At 36.9% G+C, this 25,645-nt stretch overlaps 1 protein-coding gene across 2 annotated transcripts in view; it reads left to right on the forward strand.

Moving 5' to 3' along the window:
- The window catches only part of pxk (PX domain containing serine/threonine kinase), a 32,201-nt gene extending 6,711 nt beyond the window's left edge, over positions 1-25,490 (forward strand). Inside the window, exons 4-19 of one of the 2 annotated variants that reach the window (XM_028446315.1) lie at positions 2,383-2,569; positions 2,729-2,806; positions 4,386-4,459; positions 5,715-5,789; positions 6,626-6,730; positions 7,763-7,864; positions 7,935-8,096; positions 8,680-8,797; positions 8,897-8,975; positions 9,058-9,106; positions 11,590-11,667; positions 13,771-13,857; positions 13,959-14,022; positions 14,974-15,033; positions 16,298-16,326; positions 21,787-21,878. In XM_028446315.1, coding sequence (XP_028302116.1) covers positions 2,383-2,569; positions 2,729-2,806; positions 4,386-4,459; positions 5,715-5,789; positions 6,626-6,730; positions 7,763-7,864; positions 7,935-8,096; positions 8,680-8,797; positions 8,897-8,975; positions 9,058-9,106; positions 11,590-11,667; positions 13,771-13,857; positions 13,959-14,022; positions 14,974-15,033; positions 16,298-16,314 — 1,335 coding nt within the window. In that variant the 3' untranslated portion in view covers positions 16,315-16,326; positions 21,787-21,878. Of the gene's footprint in view, positions 1-2,382; positions 2,570-2,728; positions 2,807-4,385; positions 4,460-5,714; positions 5,790-6,625; positions 6,731-7,762; positions 7,865-7,934; positions 8,097-8,679; positions 8,798-8,896; positions 8,976-9,057; positions 9,107-11,589; positions 11,668-13,770; positions 13,858-13,958; positions 14,023-14,973; positions 15,034-16,297; positions 16,327-21,786 lie in introns of both variants that reach the window. The other variant, XM_028446314.1, reaches the window with a different exon arrangement.
- Positions 25,491-25,645: the final 155 nt, after the last annotated feature.

Below are 25,645 nucleotides of genomic sequence, written 5' to 3' on the forward strand. Positions count from 1 at the left end.
TAGTTTACTGTTCATATAGATCTATATTAAATAGGTTACTGTTTGTATAGAGCTATACTAAATAGGTTACTGTTCTTATAGATCTATACTAAATAGGTTAATGTTTGTATAGATCTATACTAAATAGGTTACTGTTCATATAGATCTATACTAAATAGGTTAATGTTTGTATAGATCTATACTAAATAGGTTACTGTTCATATAGATCTATACTAGATGGGTTACTGTTTGTATAGATCTATACTAGATGGGTTACTGTTTGTATAGATCTATAATAGATGAGTTACTGTTCAAATAGATCTATACTAGATAAGTTAATGTTTGTGTAGATCAATACTAGATAGGTTACTCTTCATGTCGATCAATACAAGACAGGTTAATGTTTGTATAGATCTATATTAGATGAGTTACTGTTCAAATAGATCTATACTAGATAAGTTAATGTTTGTGTAGATCAATACTAGATAGGTTACTCTTCATTTCGATCAATACAAGATAGGTTAATGTTTGTATAGATCTATATTAGATGAGTTACTGTTCAAATAGATCTATACTAGATAAGTTAATGTTTGTATAGATCAATACTAGATGGGTTACTCTTCATTTCGATCAATACAAGATAGGTTAATGTTCGTATAGATCTAAGCTACATACGTTCTTGTTCATATACAGTAGATCTACGCTACTTATGGTAGTAGTAACCTGTTCTAATGCCAGGTTTTTTTTTATGTAAAAAAAATACACTAAGACAAATAATTTCACAACTTTTTCCACCTTTAATGTGATCTATAACCTGTACAATGTGATTGAAAAACAAATTGAAACCTTTAAAGGGTAAAAATAAAAAACTTAAGATAACCTTGTTACATAAACATGCACACCCTTAAACTAATACTTTGTTGCAGCAACTTTGGCTTGTATTACAGCACTCAGTGTTTTTGGGTCAGAGTCTATCAGTGTGGCACATCTTGATGAGGTAATATTTACCCACTCTTCTTTACAAAACCGCTCCAAATCTGACAGATTGTGAGGGCATCTCCTGTGCACATCCCTCTTCAGATCACCTCACAGATGTTCAATGGGATTCAGGTCTGGACTCTGGCTGGGCCATTCCAAAACCTCAACCTTATTCTGGTGAAGCCATTCTTTTGTTGTTGTGGCTGTGCTTAGGGTCATTGTCGTATTGAAAAATAAAGTTCATCTTCAGCTTTCTAACAGAAGCCTGAAGGTTTTGTGCCAACACTGCCTGGTCTTTGTAGCTGTTCATAATTCCCTCCACCCTGACTAAGGCCCTAGTTCCAGCTAAAGAAAAACAGCCCCACAGCATGAAGCTGCCACCACCATGCTTCACTCTAGGTATGGTGATGAGCAGTGTTGTTTTTGCACCAAATATACCTTTTGGAATTATGGCCAGAAAGTTCAACCTTGGTTTCATTGGGAGACTTCAAATGTGTTTTTGCAAAATGAAGCCGGGCTTGGATGTTTTTCTTCGTAAGATAAGGCTTCCGTCTTGCCACTCTACCCCATAGCCCAGACATATGAAGAAGACGGGAGATTGTTGTCACATCTACTACACAGCCAGTACTTGCCAGATATTCCTGCAGCACCTTCAATGTTGCTGTTGTCCTCTTGGCAGCCTCCCTGACCAGTTTTCTTCTCGTCTTGTCATCAATTTTGGACGAACGTCCTGTTCTTGGTAAAGTCACCGTTGATGACTGTCTTCACTGTGTTCCATGTTATATTTAATTCCTTGGAAATCCTTTTGTCTCAGAAAAAGTTGTGCCTCAACATTGCAAAAGACACGAGTGAGTGTTTCTAAAGACAGACACAGAGTGGGGAGTTGTGGTAATTTGTCTTGCAGACGATGTACAAACCGCTAAAGCGTCAGTGAGTCACTGTTTTATTTATTTTTATTTTACCATGCAGGAGAACAGAGTTTCTATTAGAATGTGTAACAGCAAACCTTTAAAATCAGCCATGTCAGCTTTTTACTGACTCAGTTGTTGTTCATTCTGGTGGGATTTTGGATGTTTATGTGACTTGTCAGTAAGGGGTGGGTAACCGGAAACTCTCAGCTTTTCTGATGAGGTTTGGTCTTCTGGTTTCCTCACGCCGACCTCTGACCTCATGAGGCTGCAGAGCTGCAAAAATAAGTGGTTTATAACATGTTTAAGATGTATTTAAAAAAAAAGTGGTAGATTTTTGCAAAATGTTCAAAAATTGTGGCTAGTGAAATAGGAACATGATGATTTCCTATGAAAAGTTTCAGAAGTAGTCATTTGAAAAGGAAACTGTTGCATAAATTAAGCAAAATAAAGACCTCAGCTCCAGATGAGGATAAATGAATAAGTTTAAACTGGTTCCCTTTCTGTTTTCCTGTAGGTGTGTGGGATCAGCCTTCCTCTCCCTCCAAAGAAACTGATCGGAAACATGGACAGAGAATTCATAGCAGAGAGACAGAGAGGACTACAGGCCTATCTGGACTCCATTACCCAGCATCCCCTGCTTTCAAGCTCCCTAATTGTCAAAAAGTTTCTGGATCCTAACAGCTACTCTGCCAACTACTCAGGTTCATGTTCTGATGTCTCAGACTCTCCAGAATAATCAGAAACAGTAGATTTCCTGATGTTTATATATGTTATGAACGTTGTTTTGATGTACAGCAGCAATTCATTTATTTATTTTAGGTTGTTTTGCTCATAATTGCTGTTCTTCATCTATTTCTCAGAAATCGCCCTTCAGCAGGTTTCCATGTTCTTCAGGTCCGACCCAAAGTGGGAGGTCCAGGAGCCCCTTAGAGACATCGGTCAGTGTGATCCATTCACTGTGTAAACACCATGTCAGTCAGTCAGCTGTTTGCAAACCTACTTAATTCATTCCCACTCAGAAATGGAAGCCAGCGTGTTCTCAATAACATCACACTTATTTCACGTGACTGCACATGATTATCAGGAGTGTATGCCAATGTTTTCTTTCTTTTTTTCTTTTTTTAAAGTGAATATCTTTTTACTGTTACGGCATCTTAGGGCCACATTGAGAGGAATAAGCTGAATAAATAAAGTTTAATGAATAAAGTTTAAATTTAGGAGAGAACAAAATTCATAATATGAGAGTGAAGTCAAAATACTAGGATAAAAAAAGTTGTAATCTTACAAGAAGAAAGTTTTAACTTTAAGATAAAGAAACCTTGCAGTGTATCTGCATCTCAAAGTATTCAGATAAAGATCCACAGATCCGTCATTAAAAATCAGATCTGTGGAGTTCATTGGAAAATTCAAAAGACTTCATCTTTTGGCTCAAATCTGCACCACATTAAGATCAGTATCAGAACTATAGTAAGTAAGTGTATTTCAGACAAGAAACTTCACAGACTTAAAGAACATTGCGATTCCCATGGAGGAGGAGATGGCTGCTACTGCTACTGGCCAATTTCATGAACACATTATTATTATGTCGTTTAATACAGAGAATACAACTTTATTCCCGTAATATTATAGTTATTCCTCTTATTACAAGTTTAATCTTGCAATATTACAAGTGTATTCTAGTAAACTGAGATCGCAAGTTTATTCTTGTAATATTATGACTTAATTCTCAAAGTCAACAAAAAAATAAAAACTGTCTCTAAAACGCTTTAGTAATTTCCATGAGGCTCCATGGACAGAAATGTTTAATTTGATGGTGCCCTCTTGTGGATAGTAGGCAGATTACAACTGTACCAACGTGGTGAACATTTTGAGTTTAACCCCTAAGTTTCCATAAGAGTCGATGTGCCAATCTCCACCGTATGCCAATCTGCTGCAGCAAATACACTGACATTCTATTTTTGCTGGACGCCGGAGCAACAATGCATGAATTCAGCAAAAATAAGCTTGTTTATTTTCAAAATAAAATACTCCGTGTTCAAGGCGGATCGTATTTCCATCCATTTACTGACCCACTTACTCCTTCAGGGTTGCATGGGTCTGCTGGTGCCTATATCAAACTTTCTTCAGGCGCTAGGTGGGATTGGATCGTAATTCACACATAACTATTGAAATTATCAATGGTTGAATCACAATAATCTCCATTTTAAGCTGAAGATCTACAGGGTAGGAAATAATGGATTTCCTTCTGCTCCTCTCCAAGGACACAATGAACTGTTTGTTTGGCTCTGTGCTTCTTTGTATTCACTACAACTCACTATATCGTGTGATTATGTGTGAATTAGCGACATCGCCTGAATCCTCGCTGCAACAGTTACGCATCACAGACTGAGGTAGTGGGGGTTGACGTACAGTCAATTACGCAGCAGTTGCACAGCAGAGACGTTACGGAGTAGTTATGCATTCCAGTGGAAGTCTGGTGTAAGATTCTGGTCCGCTGACAGATTGTTTGTGTTTCAGGTTGGAGAATCAGAAAGAAATACTTTCTAATTAAAAACAAAGATGTGCCCAAAGAGAAACATCTGCTCAGCTGGGTAAGTTACTGAGTAACAACGGACATTTCATCGCAATTTTTATCCAATAACTAAAAGGATATGTCCATACTGTTGGACTTACTGTATGTTTTTTTATGGCAATAGAAATGTATTCCAAGCCTTTAAAGTGTGAATGATCATGGTACCATGATCAGCATCATAGATCCAGATAACTGATTATATTTGACATAGAGGAGATTTGGCACTTGGCAGAGGTTTTGTGTTTTTGTTCTTTTTTCATTTTTAATCAGTATCAGAAAGGATTTTATTTGCCAAGTAAAGTTTAAAAACAAACACAAACACGCCGCGGCCGCCAACTGTGGCGTTATGTTTGGATGAAAAGTGGGAAAACAGGATGAAAAGAGAGGGGGGAAAAAGGCACGTTGTAAACTGAGTTCTCTTTGGAGAGCACAATGTAGAACTAGGAAAAACCTCCTCAGCGATCACCAAAACAAAACAGTCACAACAAACTTGAGAACATAGCACGTGGGTGGGGGGGTTGAGGGATGGGGTGGAGAAAACGATTGCAGCCCACCGCTGAGGGGCGTGCACGTGCAGCCTCATTTACTCCTGCTGTAGCCGCTACAGGTGGAGGAGGGGGTACGGAGGGCCGAAGAAGGTATTGAAACATGATCCGGTTGCTTCATTCTGTTCAGTCCAGCCCATCGCAGATGACGTGAGATGACCTTGGGTAGATCTGTTTCAAAAACAAAGCGGTGGCGGTGTGGGAAGAGGAGGAGGGGGACGGAGCGTCATTTCTGCTTAAACATCCTGATGAATAGATGAACCAGCCTTGAACGGCTGGCTTGTGAGGGGAGCCAATGATAAGCCATTTGTTTTTCGGACAGGCTAAACACAATTCTGTTAGCCTTGAGTTCATGTCTCTAGCAGTGAATCCCATAAGGTGGCCTTAACTCAAGCATTTAACTTTTCTAAGTTAGTTTCAAATCCGCGTAGACGTTCCAAAGTAGCATCCTGCTTGCTTTTTAGTTCGTTCATCGCATTAGTCTGAGTGGTTAAGCCTCCTTTGTACAAGTGTTGCAAATTAGCGCTTGTGCGAAAGCATTCTGAATAAACATCTGAATTGTCCAATGTTATTGTCGTATCAACATCAAATAATAATAAGAATCATGTGAAAATGTATATGTGGCGTTCCAAGGTGTTTTGAACAGTAAAATGATTGCAAAGTGGAGGTTCACCTGATGATTTTATTGGTTGGGGGAACTCTCCTCTCCTTGTCTTCTTGCCTGTGCAGGTGGACCTGGGACCTGATAAGTTCCTGTCAGACAAAGATCTGCAGTCGGCCATGAAGCTGCTGACCAGCCTCTCTGTAAGTGCTCATCAGAAGGAAAGATGCATGATTGAGCTTCCCATCTGGTTTGAAATGTTTTGTATATATGAAACAAACCACGTAACTCACATTTTAAAACTACCTGTATGTCGTCCAAAAAGTGAAAGATAAAATATCAATTTCATTCTGTGAAAACACCAGAAATGTCACTTTAACAGAGTTTTTGAGGGCACAACGAGAAGAAATATTGGATCTGCAACTGGCAGCCCGGGGTTCACATGTGGCCCTTGCTGTAATTTTGAGCGGCCCCTGAAGTAAATGCACAACATGAGTTTAAAACACATAAAAAATTACATCAACATAAATAAATACACAAAAGGACTCCAAAAACACAAAACTAAACCAACACCAAATGAGAGAAATTTTAAATTTACAAAATGACATCAAAAACAGAAAACAAATACACAAAAATGGTCTTCAAAAATGCAAAAATTGGCTCATAACACACAAAAAAATCCATCAAAATAAGAGGAAAATATGCTAACTGACTTCAAAAGCACACACGCGACAACAGAAAGCACAAAATGAGAAAACAATTACACAAAAAACAAAGCAAAACTATAAATTATGCCAAAAAGGAATAAAATGACAACACAAACGTATTGTTTTTTGCTTTATCAATGCTCAGATTGATCGTTATTATTCTAAATGCTACGTGGATGTTGATTATTTTGCCCTCTGATCAGAAAATCACTTTTTGTGATGAAAGTTGCACACACCTGAAATCCAGGTATTGTTTTAAAAATGTTGGTTATGTTGTGAAGCAGATTTATTGTCTAACACCCAGTCCTTCTGGTTTCTCTGACCCTCCACAGAACCCTTACCTGTGTCCACTGATGTTCTCCAGCACCAGTGAATCATCAGCCCTGCTCATCAGACCGTTCAATGAGAACGGATCACTGAGAGATCACATCTGTAAGGTAAAGTCTTTTACTGAGAACACAAAGAATTCAATCAGATACAACTCTAACTTTAATAACATTAAATAACTAACATTGATCGTAATCAGAGATCAATATATTACCTATCACAAGCAACTAACGGCTTTGATTTTCATGCTAGGGTTAATTTTGTTAATTTCATCATAGTTTTTGTTGTCTAAGTTTTTTTAAGTGACAATAACTAGACTATGACTAATAAAAATACATGTGTGAATAAAAACAATTTTAAAATTAGTCGATATTGATACTATATATGTAACAGATTTAGTTGACTACAATCTTAACATGATTTAGTTGACTAAAACTAGACTATAACGTAAGTAGTCCTGATGACAACATTTGAACTAAAATGAAGTTGAATTTTAGTCAAAAGACTACGACTAAAACTAAATCAGAATTTGCCCCTCCCCCACACAAAACGACTCCAAAAGCACAAAATTGACAGAAAAAATACACAAAATGAGAATAAGAAATGTCATCACATAAAACTGATGACAAACACAAAATTATAACAATCAATTACAATATCAACACAATAAACCAAAGTTTAGGACAACAAAAACACAAAACATCTCTAAAAACACACAATTGACAAAAATACACAAAATGAGAGTGAGATATTATGAAATGTCAACAAATCTACACAAAACTGACAACAAAAAACACAACATAAACAAACAAAATATAGGAGAACAAAAACACAAAATGACAATAAAAAAACAAAGTTATAGAAAAAATATACAAAATAAAAACAAAAATGCATAAAAGGGCTCGAAATCTTTTGTGGCTCCTGTTGTGATAAAAGTTGTTTACTCAGAGAATCTTTATAATGGCCTCCTCAGCCATCACAGAAGGGTCTGAAAATTACCTACATTTGGTCAAAACTGAAACACATATGGTTCACTTTTTTATTTTTCTTGTTTGTGATCTGGTGACTCTGTTCATGTCATGTGTGTCATCACACACAAAGTAAAAAATGTTTGAAACTTTTTTTCTTCCTTTTTTTTCCAGGTAAAACCCAGAGAGAATTACTTGAAGAAGTACTGTAACCCCAAAAAGAGTCAGGGTCTGGAGCTGCAGGACATCAAACTGTACGGCCGTCAAATCCTTGAGGTACGTGCTGAAAACACACACACACACACACACACAGACGATGGATCAATGTGTGTGTGTGTGTTTTCAGGCTCTGAAGCTGCTCCACGACAGCGGCCTCTTTTTCGGTCACCTTCACACGACTAACGTCATCATGGAGGACGGCGTGTGTCGACTGACGGACGTGGAGAACGGCATGCTGGGAGTTCCCTCAGCGTTACGAGCGGCTTTCACACAGTTCAGGAAGATCAATGTAAACACAAGTCTTAAATAAATAAATGTTTGTTTAACCCAGAGGTCCCCAACCTTTTACGGGTCGTGACCCCATTTTGAATCAAACGTCCGACGACCAGAGAGACATTTTCTTTTTCTAGAATTTGTTTCTGATCATGTTTATTTACGTGTTACAAATGCGCAGTAGCCAGAATTAGTACACAAAGTTACAAGTGCCTCACTTCAGATATTTTTATAGTGCATTTTACTTGAACTAGATTTATATTTGAGAAAGATTAGATAGTTAGTTGATATTTTTTGTGTGTGAAAAATGATAATTTAAAGAATTTTTTTTTTTTTTTTTTAATCTGTTTTTATCAGTTTTTTTTTATACCAATTACTAGACATTTCAGGCGACCCCATTTTAATTCTGGGCAGCCCCATATGGGCCCACAACCCCTTGGTTGAAAAATACTGGGTTAACCCAATAAATACTAACGTCATTACTGAATTTCTAAAACATTAAATTACAATCAGAGTTAAAGGTTAAATGATGTCCTTCAGTTTGTTTTTGAGATAAAATAATAAATGTCTCCAATATTTCATGTGTGTGTCCCTTACAGACGACAGAGAGCGTCGACGTGTTTTCCTTCGGGCATTTACTCTACGAGATGACCTACGGACAACCTCCAGCCTGCGTCCCTGTCGATCTGTTCCCTTCTCTTCCCTACACGGCTGTTGGTGCGCACACGTGTTGTTTTAAAGGATTTGTCTAATTATTAGTGCTCTTTTTTCCCCACAGTATGAACGCAGTCTTAACGTGTGTGTGTGTGTGTTTAGTGTCGGTGCTGCAGTCCATCCTGTCCACAGAGGCCTGTAAGAGTGGGATGCCCACGGTGTCGGCACTAATCCAGACTCCGTGAGTTCATCATGTGATGAAAATAAGAGCTTTGAATTTTCTTCATTACAATAGAGTGACACAAATTATAATTACTCTGCAGGCTCTTCAGTGACGTCCGGCTGCAGCACTCAGAAAAGCTCCAGATTAAGGTGAGAAGATGTTCACTGCATGAAAAGTTAGTGAAGCCCCAGTTTAGACTTAAAGAAACTCCCACACAGGACCCCCATATAATCCTTTTCCTTTATAACATTATTCATTATGCTTTAAAATTATTCTGGATCAGGAGTGTCACACCCCGTTTTAGTCAGAGGCTACATTTGGCTAACTTTAACTTCCAAGCTCTCCACACCAACATATTCCAAGAATTTCAGCCAAAAAACAACTACGATTTAAAAGATAATGGCCCTCATTTATCAACCTTGCGTAAAAACACATCTGTTTGTACGACAGGACCAATGTGTGATTTATGAAACTTTTGTATCTGACCAGTTCCTGCGTACAAATGATCGGGTGTTGATAAATGTGGCGGCTGAATTCGATCGTCATTAACTTGTTACGCCCTCCTGTTTTGGAGGCCCCTCCCATTGAGGTCAAACCAGAATAGTAGCTTTTCCAAGATGAAAATCAGTATCCTCACATCTGAGGTGGAGCTAATCAAAGATGTGCTTTTTGAGCGTGTGAAAACTGGAATTAAAAAAGCACATTTAAACGCTCTGTGGAAGAGGATCAGCTACTGAGCAGGTGACGTCTGCCCCCCTTTGTGCGCTGCGAGCAACTTCTGTTTTCCCCTGTCTGTGTTTATTATGTCTCTAGTCAATTTCACCTATAATTCATCACTTTACTGATTACTGCAGCCCATTTGTAAAACTTTAAGGAACTATTTACATTTAAAAGCATGAGCATAGCACCGTGTCCCATGTATGTTCAGGCAGTAGCAGAGGTTACCATCGGGAATAGACAGTATTTCGTGAAAAGAAAACCAAAAGTGTTCTCAGTAATAATGTGGGCTTTTTAAAAATGCATTTATTTTAATTTGCTTTAAAAATCCATTTTGATCTGTTCTGAATGTGCGTCTGCTTATGCTTAAATGACAGCTGAGGCTTGTTTAATACTTAATTTTTAGTCTCGGTCAGATTAGGCTGTGCTGAACCACAAATCCACTCAGATACAGTATGCGCACACGAGCTCAGACCTGACGTTAGATCTGATTGTAGTGTACCCTCACGTCAGAAGTGATAAATATTGGTGAATATGGTCGAACGCATGTCATTCGCTCAGATCTGAACGTATGAACGATTGATGAATAAGGGCCAAGTTTATCATTTAAAGATGTCTCACTCAACACAAACATCTGGAACTGAACTTGTTCAACGATTCCGTGTGTGTAATCTGGTCCGGTTTAGATATTCTAATGAACATAATCTGAGTTTTTTTTTTTTTTACCTACTCTATATTATCAATAATTCTATTGACAAAGAACATTAGCAGTTTAAGACTTTTGTGAGAAAAACAAACAAAAGCACCTTTGATTGTAGAACAAGTATTCAAATGCAAAGTTTACAGGGACTTCAAACAATAATTTGTTTATCACCAAACCTTCATTTTGTGATAGCTATTAGATAACTTAAATTATGGGCAGGATGATTCTTACCAAAATAATTGCGAGCAAACTCAGCTGTTGGCCTGTTTATCTTGTTAGGTTTCATAATTCCATTGTTTAATTGTCCCGTTACTTGTTGGTGAAATCAGTTACCAGCTATAAACACTTAAAGGTCTATTCTACCGTCTGGATTTAAGCGCTTTTTTGCGTGCCTGCAGTTACGAGCTTCTCTCCTGCGTGTATTCTCCGGTCCAGGCTCCTGACACGCCCACCACACGTAAGGAGCCAAAAACCGAGTATGTGTGAATGAAGGCGGGTTGAAGGAAAGGAGGCGGTGATGACATTTTTTTTGGGTTGTTTCCCCAACGCTTGTAATTGTCATTGAAATCCGTGAAAATGATAAAGTTCATTTTTAATTTGAAATGCTTTCATTGATAAACAATGTAACAGGTTGATTTGATCAGATCATTGATCAGATTCATGCCATACCTGCTTCATCGCCATACCTCATCTCGCTCCTCCGTTGCCAACCTCCTGTCCCCTCCCTCCAGGAGCAGGCGCCGAACCTGGGGAGACGGAGCTTTTTCTATTTTCGCCCCCACCCTCTGGAACTCACTCCCTAAAAATCTCAGAGGCTGCACGGACTTTCTCACCTTCAAAAAACACCTCAAAACCCACTTATTTTGGACTGCTTTTAATGTATAGCCATTCTAATGTATAGCCATTTTATCTTGTAGTCTACCTATTGTTTATTAGATTGTGTTTTTATTTAAGTCTGTGCCTCTGTATTTTTACCGATTGTTTATCCCTGTAAAGGATCTTTGAGCACTGTAAAAGCGCTATACAAATAAAATGTATTATTATTATTATTATTAGATTATTGCATTGTGAGGATCGGCCGCATTCTGTCCGAGTCACATTTGAAATCTTTCTCATCATCATCCGTGCACATTACATCACATCATCATCATTTTGTCGTTTTCCATCATTGTGAGTTTAAAATTGTCAAATTGCTGAACTTTTCTCCGTCAGGTTCCCAGCAGGTTGAAGGAGGCGTTGAAGGTGGCGAAGGCGAGTCTCGAGAAACGTCTGCAGGAGGAGCAAAGACTGGTGAGTCGTAGCATTTCCTCAATTATGTTCACGACCCACAGGGTGTTAACACAATCATTTAGAATCCCCTCTGTTTTGCCGTGCCTGATAAAGCCGAAAGATACGTTTTCTCATAGTTCAGTTCAACAACAGCAGCTGAGAACAATTACACAATTACATTAACTGAAAAAGACCTTGAGGTACAAAGAGTCCCAGAGTTCAGAATGTTCCAGTATAAAACTACTCAGACCATATATTTCTCTATCATTGTCGAGGCATTTTTAGACAATGAAGTTCACTTTCATAATGAAGCAGCGACACAAGTATTATAAAATCTATAATATATGATGATAATAATAAATAATAATAATCAAAACAAGCTGACATAGTCATCAACATCCACCGCCAGACTGGTTCTCATTATAACTCACAACCTTTTCCTAAATGTCCTAAATCTAAGAACTTAGACGTATACATAAGAAAATATTATATATTAATACTATCTTAAACATTTTCCAAGAAAAGCTGTCCCTTTTGAAGATACCTCGAACAATAACTCCGGAAAAAATAATTGCTCACTTCTCATTTTGAAACTCCATCAAAGTATTGATATCCTGAAGCCACACACTGAATTTAGTTATCCTATCTGTCCTCTTTAACTCGGACAGACAATTCACACTTAGTGAATTGTTTTAATCATAAAACAATATACATAACGATACACTTTTTTACCCCGAGACAATAACACAGAAACACGCTGTTGGAGCATATTTTTTATTAATACTTTATTGCAATAATTAACAGAAAATTAATTGTATCAGACAACTGTCATCGAGAGTACATTACATTGTTTTTAAAGTACCGTATTTTTCGGACTATAAGGCGCACTATCAATGAATGGACCTGACTGGGTCTATTTTAATACATAAGGCGCACCGGACTATAAGGGGCACGGGTTTGCTATTATTAATATTATTATTGTTAAGACCCATTAAGCGAAATAAAATAGTCAGATAAGTCAAACTTTATTCAACTCATTAACAATAACTCTGAACATTGTTCAGATTTAACACATAAAATACAGAACAATACACTCACTTTTTCAGCTCAGTATGTTGAAGCACAGTAGTCAATTTCATACATAAGACGCACCTGATTATAAGGCGCACTGTCAATTTTTGAGAAAATTAAAGGATTTTAAGTGTGCCTTATAGTCCGAAAAATACGGTAATAGTTTAATTAAATAAGTCTTGATACAAAATGACAAAACAATACCCACCATCTTCATACACAAAAAAGGGGAAAAGCAAAAGTTTAAAAGAAATGTGTAATAGTAAAAGGGGGATAAATAAAGAGGATAACTGCCTTTTTTTAGAACTTGTTTTTAATTTTCCAAGTCAACAACTGGTACATTTTCAAACACAATTTTTTTCTTACATCGGTGTCCATGTTAACATTAACAATCTTATTTTAATAATAGCAAATCTGAGCATATTTCAGCCACAAATACGTTACTTTAATAAAGCGATGTTTTTCATAAAGGCAACCAGGTGAGGATGAATCAAAGAAAAAAGAAATGGGCGAGGGGGACTAAACAAAAAATACATCAGCAAGTAAATCAAAATGGTAAATAACAAGAACCAGATATGTGGGACTGGCAAGGTTCCATCTAGTGAAAAATATTTATTTCTTAAAAGGATATGTGATTTTCTCCATGTGGTATATTTCTATTTCTATTGGTTTTAGCCAATTCATTGTATTTCATTTAATTGATGCTGTTTCCATTATTTCTAAAAATGTGTTTTCTAGCTTTTCCATTAATGCAAGTATTAGGCCCAGAAATCCTACTGTCGGATCTTTAGCTAGATTTTGATGGAATACATTTTCAAGAGCTTCAGAAACCTTGTCTTAGAGTTTTGTACATGCCCCAGAAAATGTGAGTATGATTGCCTATTTGTGTGCCACAGTTTCTCCAACATAGAAGTTGGTCACATTTTAGCAAATGTCCCGTAGTGCAAAATTCCTTCCACGATAAGTGCCTTTTTGTCACACATGTAATGATGTAATGATGTAGTATAGTCTACTTCGTCCAGGTCCATATGGTGTTTTTCTATCTGACCACAGCTCCAGCAGCACAGGAGGCTGACCAGAGCCAAGTCTCACCACGGCTCTGAGGAGGAGAGGAAGAGGAGGAAGATCCTGGCAAGAAAGGTCAGCAAACACCCAATGATCCCATTTGGTCACATGGTTCGTTATGTACACGAGGAGCCATGTGTGAAGATGCTTCACTCAGGAAGTTTTTGTGTTTGTAGAAGTCCAGACAGTCTGCGTACGAGAACGAGGAGGAAGTCTCTTTCAGAAACAACAACAACTCTGGTGAGGCACTGAAGTCGTTACACATACACATTTGCACTGGTCTCAGGACCACCAGTCTCCAATCCCCCCAAAATTCAAACACCTTCGTAACGGATCCGGAACCGGTTTTCATTGCCCAGCCCTAATCTTTGGCAATTCATTTTCAATTTTGGCCGAATTCGGATTTTCCCGCAGAAACTGTAAAACTAACATCTCTCAGTGCAAACACCAAAATGTGTTTGGAAGTCACTTTGGCAGAGTTTTTTGCGGCTCCTTTAAGACAAACTTTTTTTTTTTCTGGCTGCTCTACAAGAACTTTGAAAGAAAATAACTTGAGTAACCTCTAGTACAGTGTTTTTCAACCTTGGGGTCATGAACCCATTTGGGGTTACCTGGAATTTAAACGGGGTCGCCTGAAATGTCTAGTAATTAATAAAATTAATTACTACTTAATTAATTAGTAATAATTACTTTATAATTATTAATAATATGTTGTAATAATAACTTATCATAATTCATATTTTAAATTAATATTAATTAATGAATAAAAATGCGTTTCATATTTAAATTATTCAATAAATTATGATTGTTTTTCAAATTAAAACACACAATGTTAAACAACTGTATTTTGCATTTTCACTTTCTCAGTTGTAAATTTAGTTTAAATAAAATGCAGTATAAAGAAAATAAAGAAAGAAAGAAAGAAATAAAATACAAAATAAAAATATCTGAACTGGCACATTTTGTGACTGTGCATGAAATCCTGGTTACTCTGTATTACAGGGTATAACAAACGTGATTAAAAACTAATTTCACGATCCAAAAATGGTTGAGAACCACTGCTTTAGTATTATATATGATTATGTATTTTTTATTAATTCTCATCCAATTACAATTGACTACATGTACTCTTTATTATTGCAGCATTGATCATCACTGTTCTGTTGTGTTTTTTTTTATACTTAATCTAAGGTTCAGGAACCAGTTCCCCTCTCACCTGCCCCTCCTCTCCCACGCCTCCATCCACCACAGGTACGTCTGTCTGTTATTAACCCCACCCCCCTCATCAGTCGTGTGTGACGTGTGGGACGGCCCTGTAGCTCCGCCCTGTGATCAGAGCCTCAGATCAGCTCCAAACTTTAATCATAGAACATGTGAATTTGAAATCATAAACATGACATGTTTGTCTGTTATGGAAGTAAATTGGGGACAATTTAGATGGAGAAAATAATCAAGAATAAAGTTGAAATATAATTTTGAGATTAAAGTTGAAAAACGAGATCATACACGCAATCGAAATGTCAACTTTAATCTCGATTTTCAGACTTTAATTTTGACATATTTCGACTTTATTCTCGACATTTCAAATTTAATCTTGACATTTCGACAATAATCTCGACATTTTTACTTTATTCTCAAAATTATAATTTTAATCTCATCTTTTCGACTTTTATATAAAATGGTAAATGGACTTGATTTTATATAGCGCTTTATCACCACACTGAAGCAGTCTCAAAGTGCTTTACATATCAGCTCATTCACCCATTCACTCTCACATTCACACACCAGTGGGACAGGACTGCCATGCAAGGCGCTAGTCGACCACTGGGAGCAACTTAGGGTTCAGTGTCTTGCCCAAGGACACTTCGACACATAGTCAGGTACTGGGATCGAACCCCCAACCTCTCGATCAGAAGACGACCCTCTACCACCTGAGCCACGGTCGCCCTATATCAACACATTTCAACTTTATTTTCGAAATTTCAACTTTAATTTTGACATTTCGACTTTATCCTCGAAATTTCAACTTGAATCTCGACATTTAGACTTTATTCTTGTTTTTTCGACTTTCTTCTCGACATATTTCAACTTTAATCTTGACTTTTCAACTTTATTCTCCAAAGATTTGCCCAAATTTCTTTTCTCCATCAGAATTGTCCCTAGTCCTAGCCTGTCTGTTTGGTGTCTCGTCACTTCTCCAGTCATCGTGTGGTTAATATCTGATGATATCTGACACAGGGATAATGGGTTTCTGTGGGCGTGCAGTGCGTGCGTGCACTGAGCTGGTCGTGTGCTCATGGTGGGAAATGTGCTTGTTTTAAATGTTAGATCTCAGACTTTGTTGTTGATTTAAAAATGTTTAGACTCCAGCACAAATTTTCCCACCCATCAGCCCCTCCTCCTCCTGTTTCTTCCCCTCCTTCCTCCACCCTGTGCTGGTGAGGATTGATTGGTGCGCTGTGCTGTTAACCCTCATCTCTCTCTCTCTCTCCTTCCTGTGGCGTCTCCACCATAGAGCATGCCCCATTCTGAGTGTGTCGTCAGGTAAAGTAACGAGGTTCATGGTGCCGATGACGATGGTGATGAAGGTTTTTTATTTTAAGCTTTCGTATACCCTGACTTCCTGGCAAGCTTCTTATTTGTATTTGTATTAAAAACAAATTAATATAGGAAATGTGTGGAGAGGCAACACGAGACCGTGCGTGTTAACCATTCAGTTAAAATGTGGTAATAAATCACTAAGATAAATTAGAGTATCATTTTAATTTAGTAGTCATTTCAGTTTTATGAGGTTTTTTTTTTTTTTTTTTTTATCAATATTTGGTGGACTAAATTAAGGTTTTTAAACTCAAATAAAGCTTTTAAAAAGGGACAGCAGAGCTTGCCTAGAAGCTGGATGTACGCACTGCTTAATTAAAACATCCCAAACTGCAAAGGATTTCTAAACTGAAGCAGTAGCTCCTCCCCCTTTTAGAAAACCACCTGTTATTGTTGTCCGTCAGTGTCTGTTTTGTCTCTCCTTTTATTTTGTCTGTTTTCTTTCTTTTTTTTGGGATGGGTGTTTCATTCAAGACGTGTCACGTTTTTCAGATTTTCTTTCCTCTCCTGCTGAGAAACCTTTTCAGTCACAAAACTTTTTTTAACATTTGAAAAATCCTTCAACACTTGGGAAGGATTTTTTTTTTCTGGTAAATTCATCTGATATTCAGATAATTTGTTATCACACTTTGTTTTTTTTAAAGGAAACATTTTTAGCGAACAAGCTAGGAGAATTCTCATCTATATAACAGATTTTCAGTGAAAATAGTGAAATATTTTCATCCAATAATAACTTTCAGTGATAATTCTTGTTTAAATCGTAATTGATCACATATGTGAAGGAGTTGGAACTGCACCAAGAATCCAATCTGTAAAGGTGCTTCAGCGACTCTGGCGACTAGATGACATTAAAAATCAATGTAAATAATGCAATGTCGAGCAACGCGACTCACACAATTCCAGCGACTGAATCGCGCAATCTGAGTCACTGGAAGTTGATCAAAGTTGAAAATTTTGAACTTTTCAAGCGACTTCAGGTGACGTTGTGTCGCGACATTTAATCAGCATGATTTTCTCCTTACGTCCATTCCCCATCGTCACGTCACTGGGGTAGATGAAGAGAAGAAGCGAGAAAAAAGCATTGCTTTGTTCAAGCGACTCATCACTGGTGATTTAAGCAACTATAGTCGTTGAAGAGTGACACGTCGCACCTGTTAGTGTCCGATATGTAACAACGACCCGAATTATTATTTCTTTTTTAAATTGTAATAAAACCCAAAAATGTAATAACTGGTCAAGAATGTAACAAGAAATGTAAAAACTATTTGCCTATGAAATTGAAAATGTCCTCCTGTTTGTCGCGCCACTCCTCCCCCTTCAGGAGAATGGACGTATTACATACTAAGTATAGTTACATTTATGAACTCTAAAACTGAGAAAATCACTGATATTCAGCGCTGTTTTAGCGCGGTGCACTACGTTTAATCTTATTGGTCGGCTGAGATGTGATGCTTTTGATTGTTGTCTGGTCATTTCATTTGTTGTAGTTTTATTATCTTAAAACAAAAAAGAATACATTACTCAGTAACAGTTGGGTATAGAAATTAAAAGAAAGTAAAATTACTTTAGTACCCATAAAATCAAGTAATTTACAGTCGCATGAGAACTTGTAATCCATTACTTTCACCTCTGCAATTAAAGAACTTAATACTGCTAATGCTTACTCATTATAAACTGTCAGTTGTCGTACAAATTTCTACGACTAAATGGAAATAAATAAAACGTTTGGACAGAAAAGTGAGAAGTTATCTGAATATTTCATGAAAGTCAAAGCGCAATGAAAGCAGGGATTTATTCCACAGCCCTTTCTGGAGAGCAAAACATCACAAATGTTTCTGTTCTGCATTAGAGGAATTATCCATTTATTAATAGATATTTTTTTAACTCACAAATGACATTAAAGTGGGTAAATTCCTGCTTCTCCAGGATCGGGCTACACAGTTATCCGTCCCACTGACAGATAATCTTTCATTACGTTGAACATCATTGTAGGAGCAACTCCAGCTGATGGATTTGGCTTCCATCTGTGTTTCTCTGCATGTGATTATTAATTAATGTAATTAATGTAAAGCAGGCGTAGGATGTGATCGACTCAATCCACCATCAGCTCAAAGCACGTCGACACATTTAATGAAAATGTTTTAATTTGTCCAATCACAGTGCTGCAGATTTGATTAAAGGTTGTAGAACAAAGCGACCAGTCGTTGCCATAGAAACGGCTCCTGAGGTGTTATTTTTAAATGTTTAGTTAATAACAGAATGACTGGTGGAGGGTTGAGTTGGACCTGATCACATTAATTTACAGGTGATGCTTTCACAAAGATAATCTATTCAAGTTATTAGTTTAGATGATTAAGAGTCTTCACATAACATTAGAAAAGTTTATTTTGAATGTATAATAAAAAGAAAAAAAATACAGAAAAGTAATTATATACAAAATGTGAAAAATAGAGCCAGCAAGTTATTTTTTGTCTTCCTTTTGAATATGTTATGGTACCCATTATTCAGACCTAGGTTTTTTAGGAAATGTACTTTGCTCTCCTGCCTGTCAACTGCCAGTCTTCTTCAGAGGTGTATGCTGAGCGATTTGATAATCGTAATAATTTCAGCAAGTTCTTTTCGTCTTCAGAACAAAAAGAGCATAAAGTAATAACTATAATGTTCATCATTAAACATGATTTTTTTTAAAATATGTATAATTTTCTATACTTATAAAATGGCAATGAGGAAATCAGCTAATCCACTGTAGTTACTATAGGAATTATTACATGAATGGCATTAACATATGAACACATTTTTTTAACTCTAGCGAACCTAATTTACATATATTAGACCACATGTGTTAAATTTGAGGCCCGCGGGACACATTTGGCCCACCTGAGCATCTATTTTGGCCCGGACAAATATTTTGTTCGAAAGTTAAAATTTCAGCAAAAATATAACTTTTGATAAGACAAAAGACCATGGTTCTACTCTCCTAGAAAAGTTATGGAATTTGACAAATTGATTTTCCAGTCTTGAAAAGACATGGAATATTTCAACTGTTTTGGAAATATAGCCTATTTTATTTTAATTTTTAAAATATTTGAAACCTCAAAGATCTTAAGCGTTACCTCAAAGTGAAAGTGCTGCATACCAGCAACATCATCGAGCGTGAATCACGAGATCTCACAAATTTACTCTCCACATCATTTATAAAACTGTGCGTAGGTAAGATCACTTCAGCTGGCGTACGCTAAAAACCAGGAAATGCATACGCAAAGAAAAGATCTTAGCGCTTCAGAACTTAGTCATTGTGAAATTTGGTCAAATGTTTTGGAAAAGTTATGAAAAATGATTGTGAAAAAAGTGTGGGAACCCTGTAAGACAAATAAATCTCCCTCACTCCAAATTCAATAAAGCTCCACCAAAATACAACGTAGTTTGCAGTAGCCTACTACATTATTTACAGTAAAATTGAATCAATGTTTTGGTAAAACCTGGAAAATTTGTGCAAATTATTTATAGAATCCTGGCAAATTACATTGTAGATTTTAAGAAAATGTGTTGCAAATTTAAGGAATTTTGACCAATTGTTTAACGTTTAGTAAAAAAAAAAAAAAAAGGAAGACATAAAGAAAACATATTTATGTACCAAGAAAGAGTTGTTTACTGATTGTTTCAGCCCCAAACACAGACAAACTTTTTTCAAATTTGAGGGGCTGGCATGTCCATCAGATAGGATGTACAGGTGCTATATAATTAGAATGTCGTGAAAATGTTTATTTATGTCAGTAATTCCATTCAAAAAGTGAAACTTGTATAATGAAGACATTCATTTCACACAGACTGACATATTTCAAGTGTTTATTTCTTTAAATGTTGATGATTATAACTGACAACTAATAAAAATCCCAAATTGAGTATCTCAGAAAATTAGAATATTGTGGAGAGGTTCAATATTGAAGACAGCTGGTGCCCTGCAAAGACCTTTAAATGGTCTCCAGTCTAGTTCTGTAGGTCTACGCAATCATGGGGAAGAGGGCAAGACACAAAAGGTCATGGCTAAAGAGGCTGGCTGTTCACAGAGCTCTGTGTCCAAACACATTAATAGAGAGGTGAAGGGAAGGAAAAGATGTGGTAGAACAGAGTGTACAAGCAATAGTGATAACCACGCCCCCTGGAGAGGATTATGAAACAAAACCCAGTCAAAAATGTGGTGGAGATTCACAAAGAGTGGACTGTAGCTGCTGACCAACTTTATGGAGATGCAGATTTAATTTTCCCACAGGACTTGGCACCTGCACACAGTGCCAAAGCTGCCAGTACTTGGTTTAAGGACCATGGTATCCCTGTTCTTCATTGGCCAGCAAACTGGCCTGACCTTAACCACATAGAACATCTATGAGATATTGTGAAGAGGAAGATGTGAGACTCCAGACCCAACAATGCAGAAGAGCTGAAGGCCACTATCAGAGCAACCTGGGCTCTCATAACACCTGAGCAGTGCCACAGACTGATCCATTGCTGCAGTAATTCAGGCAAAAGGAGCCGCGACTAAGTATTAAGTGCTTTACATGAACATTCTTTTCATCTTCATACTTTTCAGTTGGCCAGCAATAGAAATCATTTTTTTGTATTGGTCTTAAGTAATTCTAATTTTCTGAGATATGGAATTTGGGATTTTCATTAGTTATCAGTTATAATCATCAAAATTAAAAGAAATAAACATTTGAAATATATCAGTCCGTGTGTAATGAATGAATATAATATACAAGTTTCACTTTTTGAATGGAAATACTGAAATAAATCAACCTTTTCATGATATTCTAATTATATGACCAGCACCTGTATAGCAGATATTTGTATATATTCTGATAGAGTAGGTGGAGCTGTATTACTATACCAAATTTCAGTTTCCTATGTGATGTAGGTCCTGAGATATTGCAAGCTGAAAATGGAAGAAAAATAATGACTCGTGAAAATTTCCAATATCTCAAGTATCCATCCGATCAAACTAAAAGTGTACAGTTTGACTATTGAATAATTACAGAACAATTGGTAAAAAAAAAAAAGTCAGATTTTTTTTTTTTAGACTGAAGTCAAACCTTAGGATGTTGCGTTCAGGAACTAAACGGCTAAAGTCCATCTGATGGAGCTCCAGAGAAACAAAAAGCAGGATTTAAATCCAAAATCCCTTCCAGCCTGTTTTAAAAGGTCAGCTCTGCTTGAGTATTAATCAGTACTTTGATATTTGATCACAGCGTGTCCTTTAATACGATTGAAGAATGAACATCTGGCATATGTTAGTGATTGGACGTTTCAGAGTTTATCTTTGTGTAAACAGCTCCTGATGAGCCTGAACGCGTCACTATGAATGTTTACGTGTTCTCATTCACTTTTTCCATCTTTTTTCCATACATCCAGGATCACAGACGTTATTACCTCCCACTCCACCACCCCCTCCTCCGCCCCCTCCCCCCATGATGAACTCTCTCTCCTCCCCTCCTCATCCTCACTCCACCGATGGAGCAGCAGGAGGCCGTGCAGCGTTGCTGAGCTCCATCCAAACCTTCAGTAAAGGAAAACTGAAGAAGTCCGACACCGTGGACCGCAGCCGACCCCTCACTTGACACCCTCCCCCCCTTCCAAAATAACTGTTTCTACGGTAACACACTCCATTCTCCAAGTTGTACTCCCTGAGATGTGAAAAAGCAACAATCAGAAAAGTATCATTGACGTGTTTTTATTGATGCTTTGAGGAGATTTTTGGGGTTTTTTTGCTGCTGCTGCTTTTATGCTTTTATGCTTTTTTGCTTTGGGATCAGAAGAAAAATGGTCGCCGATGGGGAGGGTTTCAAACACTTTGGACAATCCAACGCACCTGAAGGTCACGTTTTTTTTGGGGTTTTTTTTTTTACCTTCAGCTCTTTGAGTGAATTTTAATGAAGCGTTTACCTCCAGGAGCCGCCGGGAGTTTGGTGGAGAACTTTGGACTTTGTGGATATTTAGTGTGTAGCTGCAGGTCCCGCTGAGTCCAACTTCTGCACTAATCACTATAAAAACTGGACATTTGTGCCTTTATGTAAAAAGAAATCCTATTGAGTGGGAAGATCTTCCTGTCACAGTGAAAACATGTAAAACAAGCCAATCGAGAAGATTTGTACTTTTCTAATATGTGATGTTTTCATTTTTGTCTAAAGAGAGATTAAGCATTTAACCATATAGCCTGTGTTTGATTTATAATTAAGTTTTTATAATAAATAACCGAGATTAGATCATCAGTATGAAACAAATGTCCAAGTTTCTGAAAATCCTGTTTTTACTTTTTATTCTTCAGGAACTTCGAGACAGACTTTTCTTTCTATGTCTTTGAGAGAACTTCAGTTTATTTCCTCCTCTGTTTGTTCCAGGAAGTTGTTATTTACAAATAGAATTTCCTCCAGTAGCCATGAGTGAATTTGTGTTGCAGGAAAAAAATCAGTTTTGCTTTTACCCTCCTATTATCTTTTGGGTCAATTTGACCCCATTCAATGTTTGTCATTCAAAAAATAATAGTTGACTTTTACCACAACCAGTAGGATTTATACTCGTGGTCATTAATGTTGTCAGTAGAGCTGCAACTAACGATTATTTTCATAATCGATTAATTGATCAATAAAATAATCGATGAATCAGATTTAAAAGAAAACTTTATCTATAAAGCACATTTAAACCCCGCTTAAACTGATTAAACTGAAATAAGTGTCTCACGCACAAACGCTCGCGCACGTAAGTCACTCAAACAATGGCACGCACAGTCAAACACTTGTGGGCACACATTCACAAACACTCGTGGTGCGCACACACACACTCTGCGCGCACACAAACATTCTGCACACACACAAGCAGTCTGCGGACACACACACAGTCGACACAAATCAATAATGAAATTTGTTGCCAACACTTTTAATAGTTGATTTTCATTGATTTGTTGTTGCAGCCTTAGTTTTCAGTAAATTTGAGAAAAATTGGATGGAAACTGTTCAAGATAAATTATTTCTAATTTAAAAGTTTGTCCTGATGGTGGCGCTAGAGAACTGGTCAAGGTATCAATATCAATGTGTTCAACACAAAGTGTCTGACACAAAAACTGCATTTTCCCTAAAATTTTCTCACCTCCGATCTAAGAAGCTTCTTCAGCTCTGATGATTCATGTCTTTGGACGGAGTTATTTAGAAAGTTGACTGAATCATAGACTATTATGTCTCTTATCTCAGCCCAGAGTGGAACAACACCGTCCAAACTCATTTCCTTCTTCCAATCTTTTTTGTTAAAGTGTAAGTACACCCCCAGGTTGTTTGCTGACCTGCCACTTTGGGGAAAATTCAAAAAAAAAAATTGCCTTGATTATGGGCGTGGCTCCTAGAGTAGTTAAGACACGCCCAGTCACCGTAGCCCCGCCCCCACCGCGCTGCACAGTTCCACATGGAGCTGTCAATCACACTGACATTTTACAACTAAAAACGCTAAATTTGGATGCTTTGGCTCAAATGGAAATAGAGAGACCAGGATTAATATACTATATTACTTCATACCTAATCATATATGTGTTCAGGAGGAAAAAAGTGGTTTTAGGTCAGACTTGCACTTTAACACACTAATTATGTAAAAATGCTATTTCATGCCTATAACTGTTCTCAATTTTGTCACTTTTCCACGACCAAATGAGAAGTATCTGAAAGTTTGAGGGAACGTTATCAGCTTTGTGTGTAGGTTGTCTTGCTTAACAGTTGATGACTGTGAAGAAGAACGAGGGTCTTTTTTCTCCTTTTTACTTTAAATTTCAATGTTGAACAAGTTTTGGGGAAAAACCCCTTTCCAGCGTGTGTGATAATTGGTTAAAATTCTATTGGTTAATTTCAATCTGTGGTTTTTGACCTGAAGGTGGTTGAACCTTCATGTGGAGACATGACTGCAAAAATGGACTGAAATTGTTAAAAAAAAAAAATGTTCTTAGTTTCTTGGAGGCATCATTAAATGAGTTCCTGACCCTTTACAGCCTAATCAGAAAGAGATCATTGAGCAGTGGATAATGGTGATATTTGCTTCTTTGTCAAATCACTGTTTAAAATAGAAATTCATACTTTTGAATTTTCTCAGATGAGAATAAAATCTGTTTTCTTTCAGGATAAATTAATGTTTTGGACCTTTAAGATGTGATCATTTATACCCAACGGTTGGCAGTGTTGATGAGTTGAACGGGTGAAAAATTGCTTGAAGAAAATTTCCAGAAACACAAACCCTGAGAAGTGAATCTCTACCTTTGTTCTGTGCTAAGTCCATGTTTTCCTTCTTCACACTCAGAAACTCATGTTTCAGCCACTGGGAGCTGTTTCTGGGCTTTGTTCTGTTAATCCCAGATATGTTGGGATCTTTGTCGTCCTCAGATCATCTCTTTTGTTGTGCCTTTATTTTTATTTTATTTCATTTTTTTACGTGCCTGAAATATGAATGTTTTAGTTTTTTTTTTTTCTCTAGACTTTATGTGCCATGACTTCAACGCAAAGTTTTATAACGTCTCTCCCCCTAAACCTGTAATATTATTCATTATTATTATAATAATATTGTCATATAAAGACTGTTTTGCCCATAAACATTAACAATATATAAATTTAATATAACTTCATATTTAGGACTTGCAAATTCATGTACCTATTATAAAATGATGAATTATACTGTAATTCATACAAACAAGAGATTGAAATCCTATTAAATATCTTTAAAAGTCAACAAAAAATGTAGATAAGAAATGTCGCAGTTAAACTAATTTGAGCTACAAAAGTAGAAATGTTCTATAAATAAGTAAATAAACAATCTGCATTAACAGGCTGTGTGCTAAAGTGTTGCATTAAGAACAATCTGTGTAACTCAACCACCATTTAGCACTTTTCCTTTGCTCCGTGTTTAAAATGTGTTTGTTTGGCTTCAGTTTAGTTTCCTGCTCCATGTAAAAGCCCAAACAATGTTTTTTAAATGTTTCTCTGCAGCACTTTAATCTGGCGACTGTAAATATTGAACATAGGGAACGTTGCAGAACTGCTGTGGTGGCAACAGTGACTGAATATTTCAATAAAAAAATTTAAAAAACGCTCCATGAAAATGTGTGCTCTGTGTTTTGAAGCTTAATACAACGTAGACACGTCCAGTAGTTTGAGTTAAAGGTTAAAGTTTAGACACATAAATTATGACTCTATTTTTGCAAATTTGTGAAAAGCAGAAAACTAAGAAATCACATTTACATCAA

The sequence above is a fragment of the Gouania willdenowi genome, chromosome 5, assembly GCF_900634775.1.
Source record: "Gouania willdenowi chromosome 5, fGouWil2.1, whole genome shotgun sequence".
Taxonomy (NCBI): Eukaryota; Metazoa; Chordata; class Actinopteri; order Blenniiformes; family Gobiesocidae; genus Gouania; species Gouania willdenowi.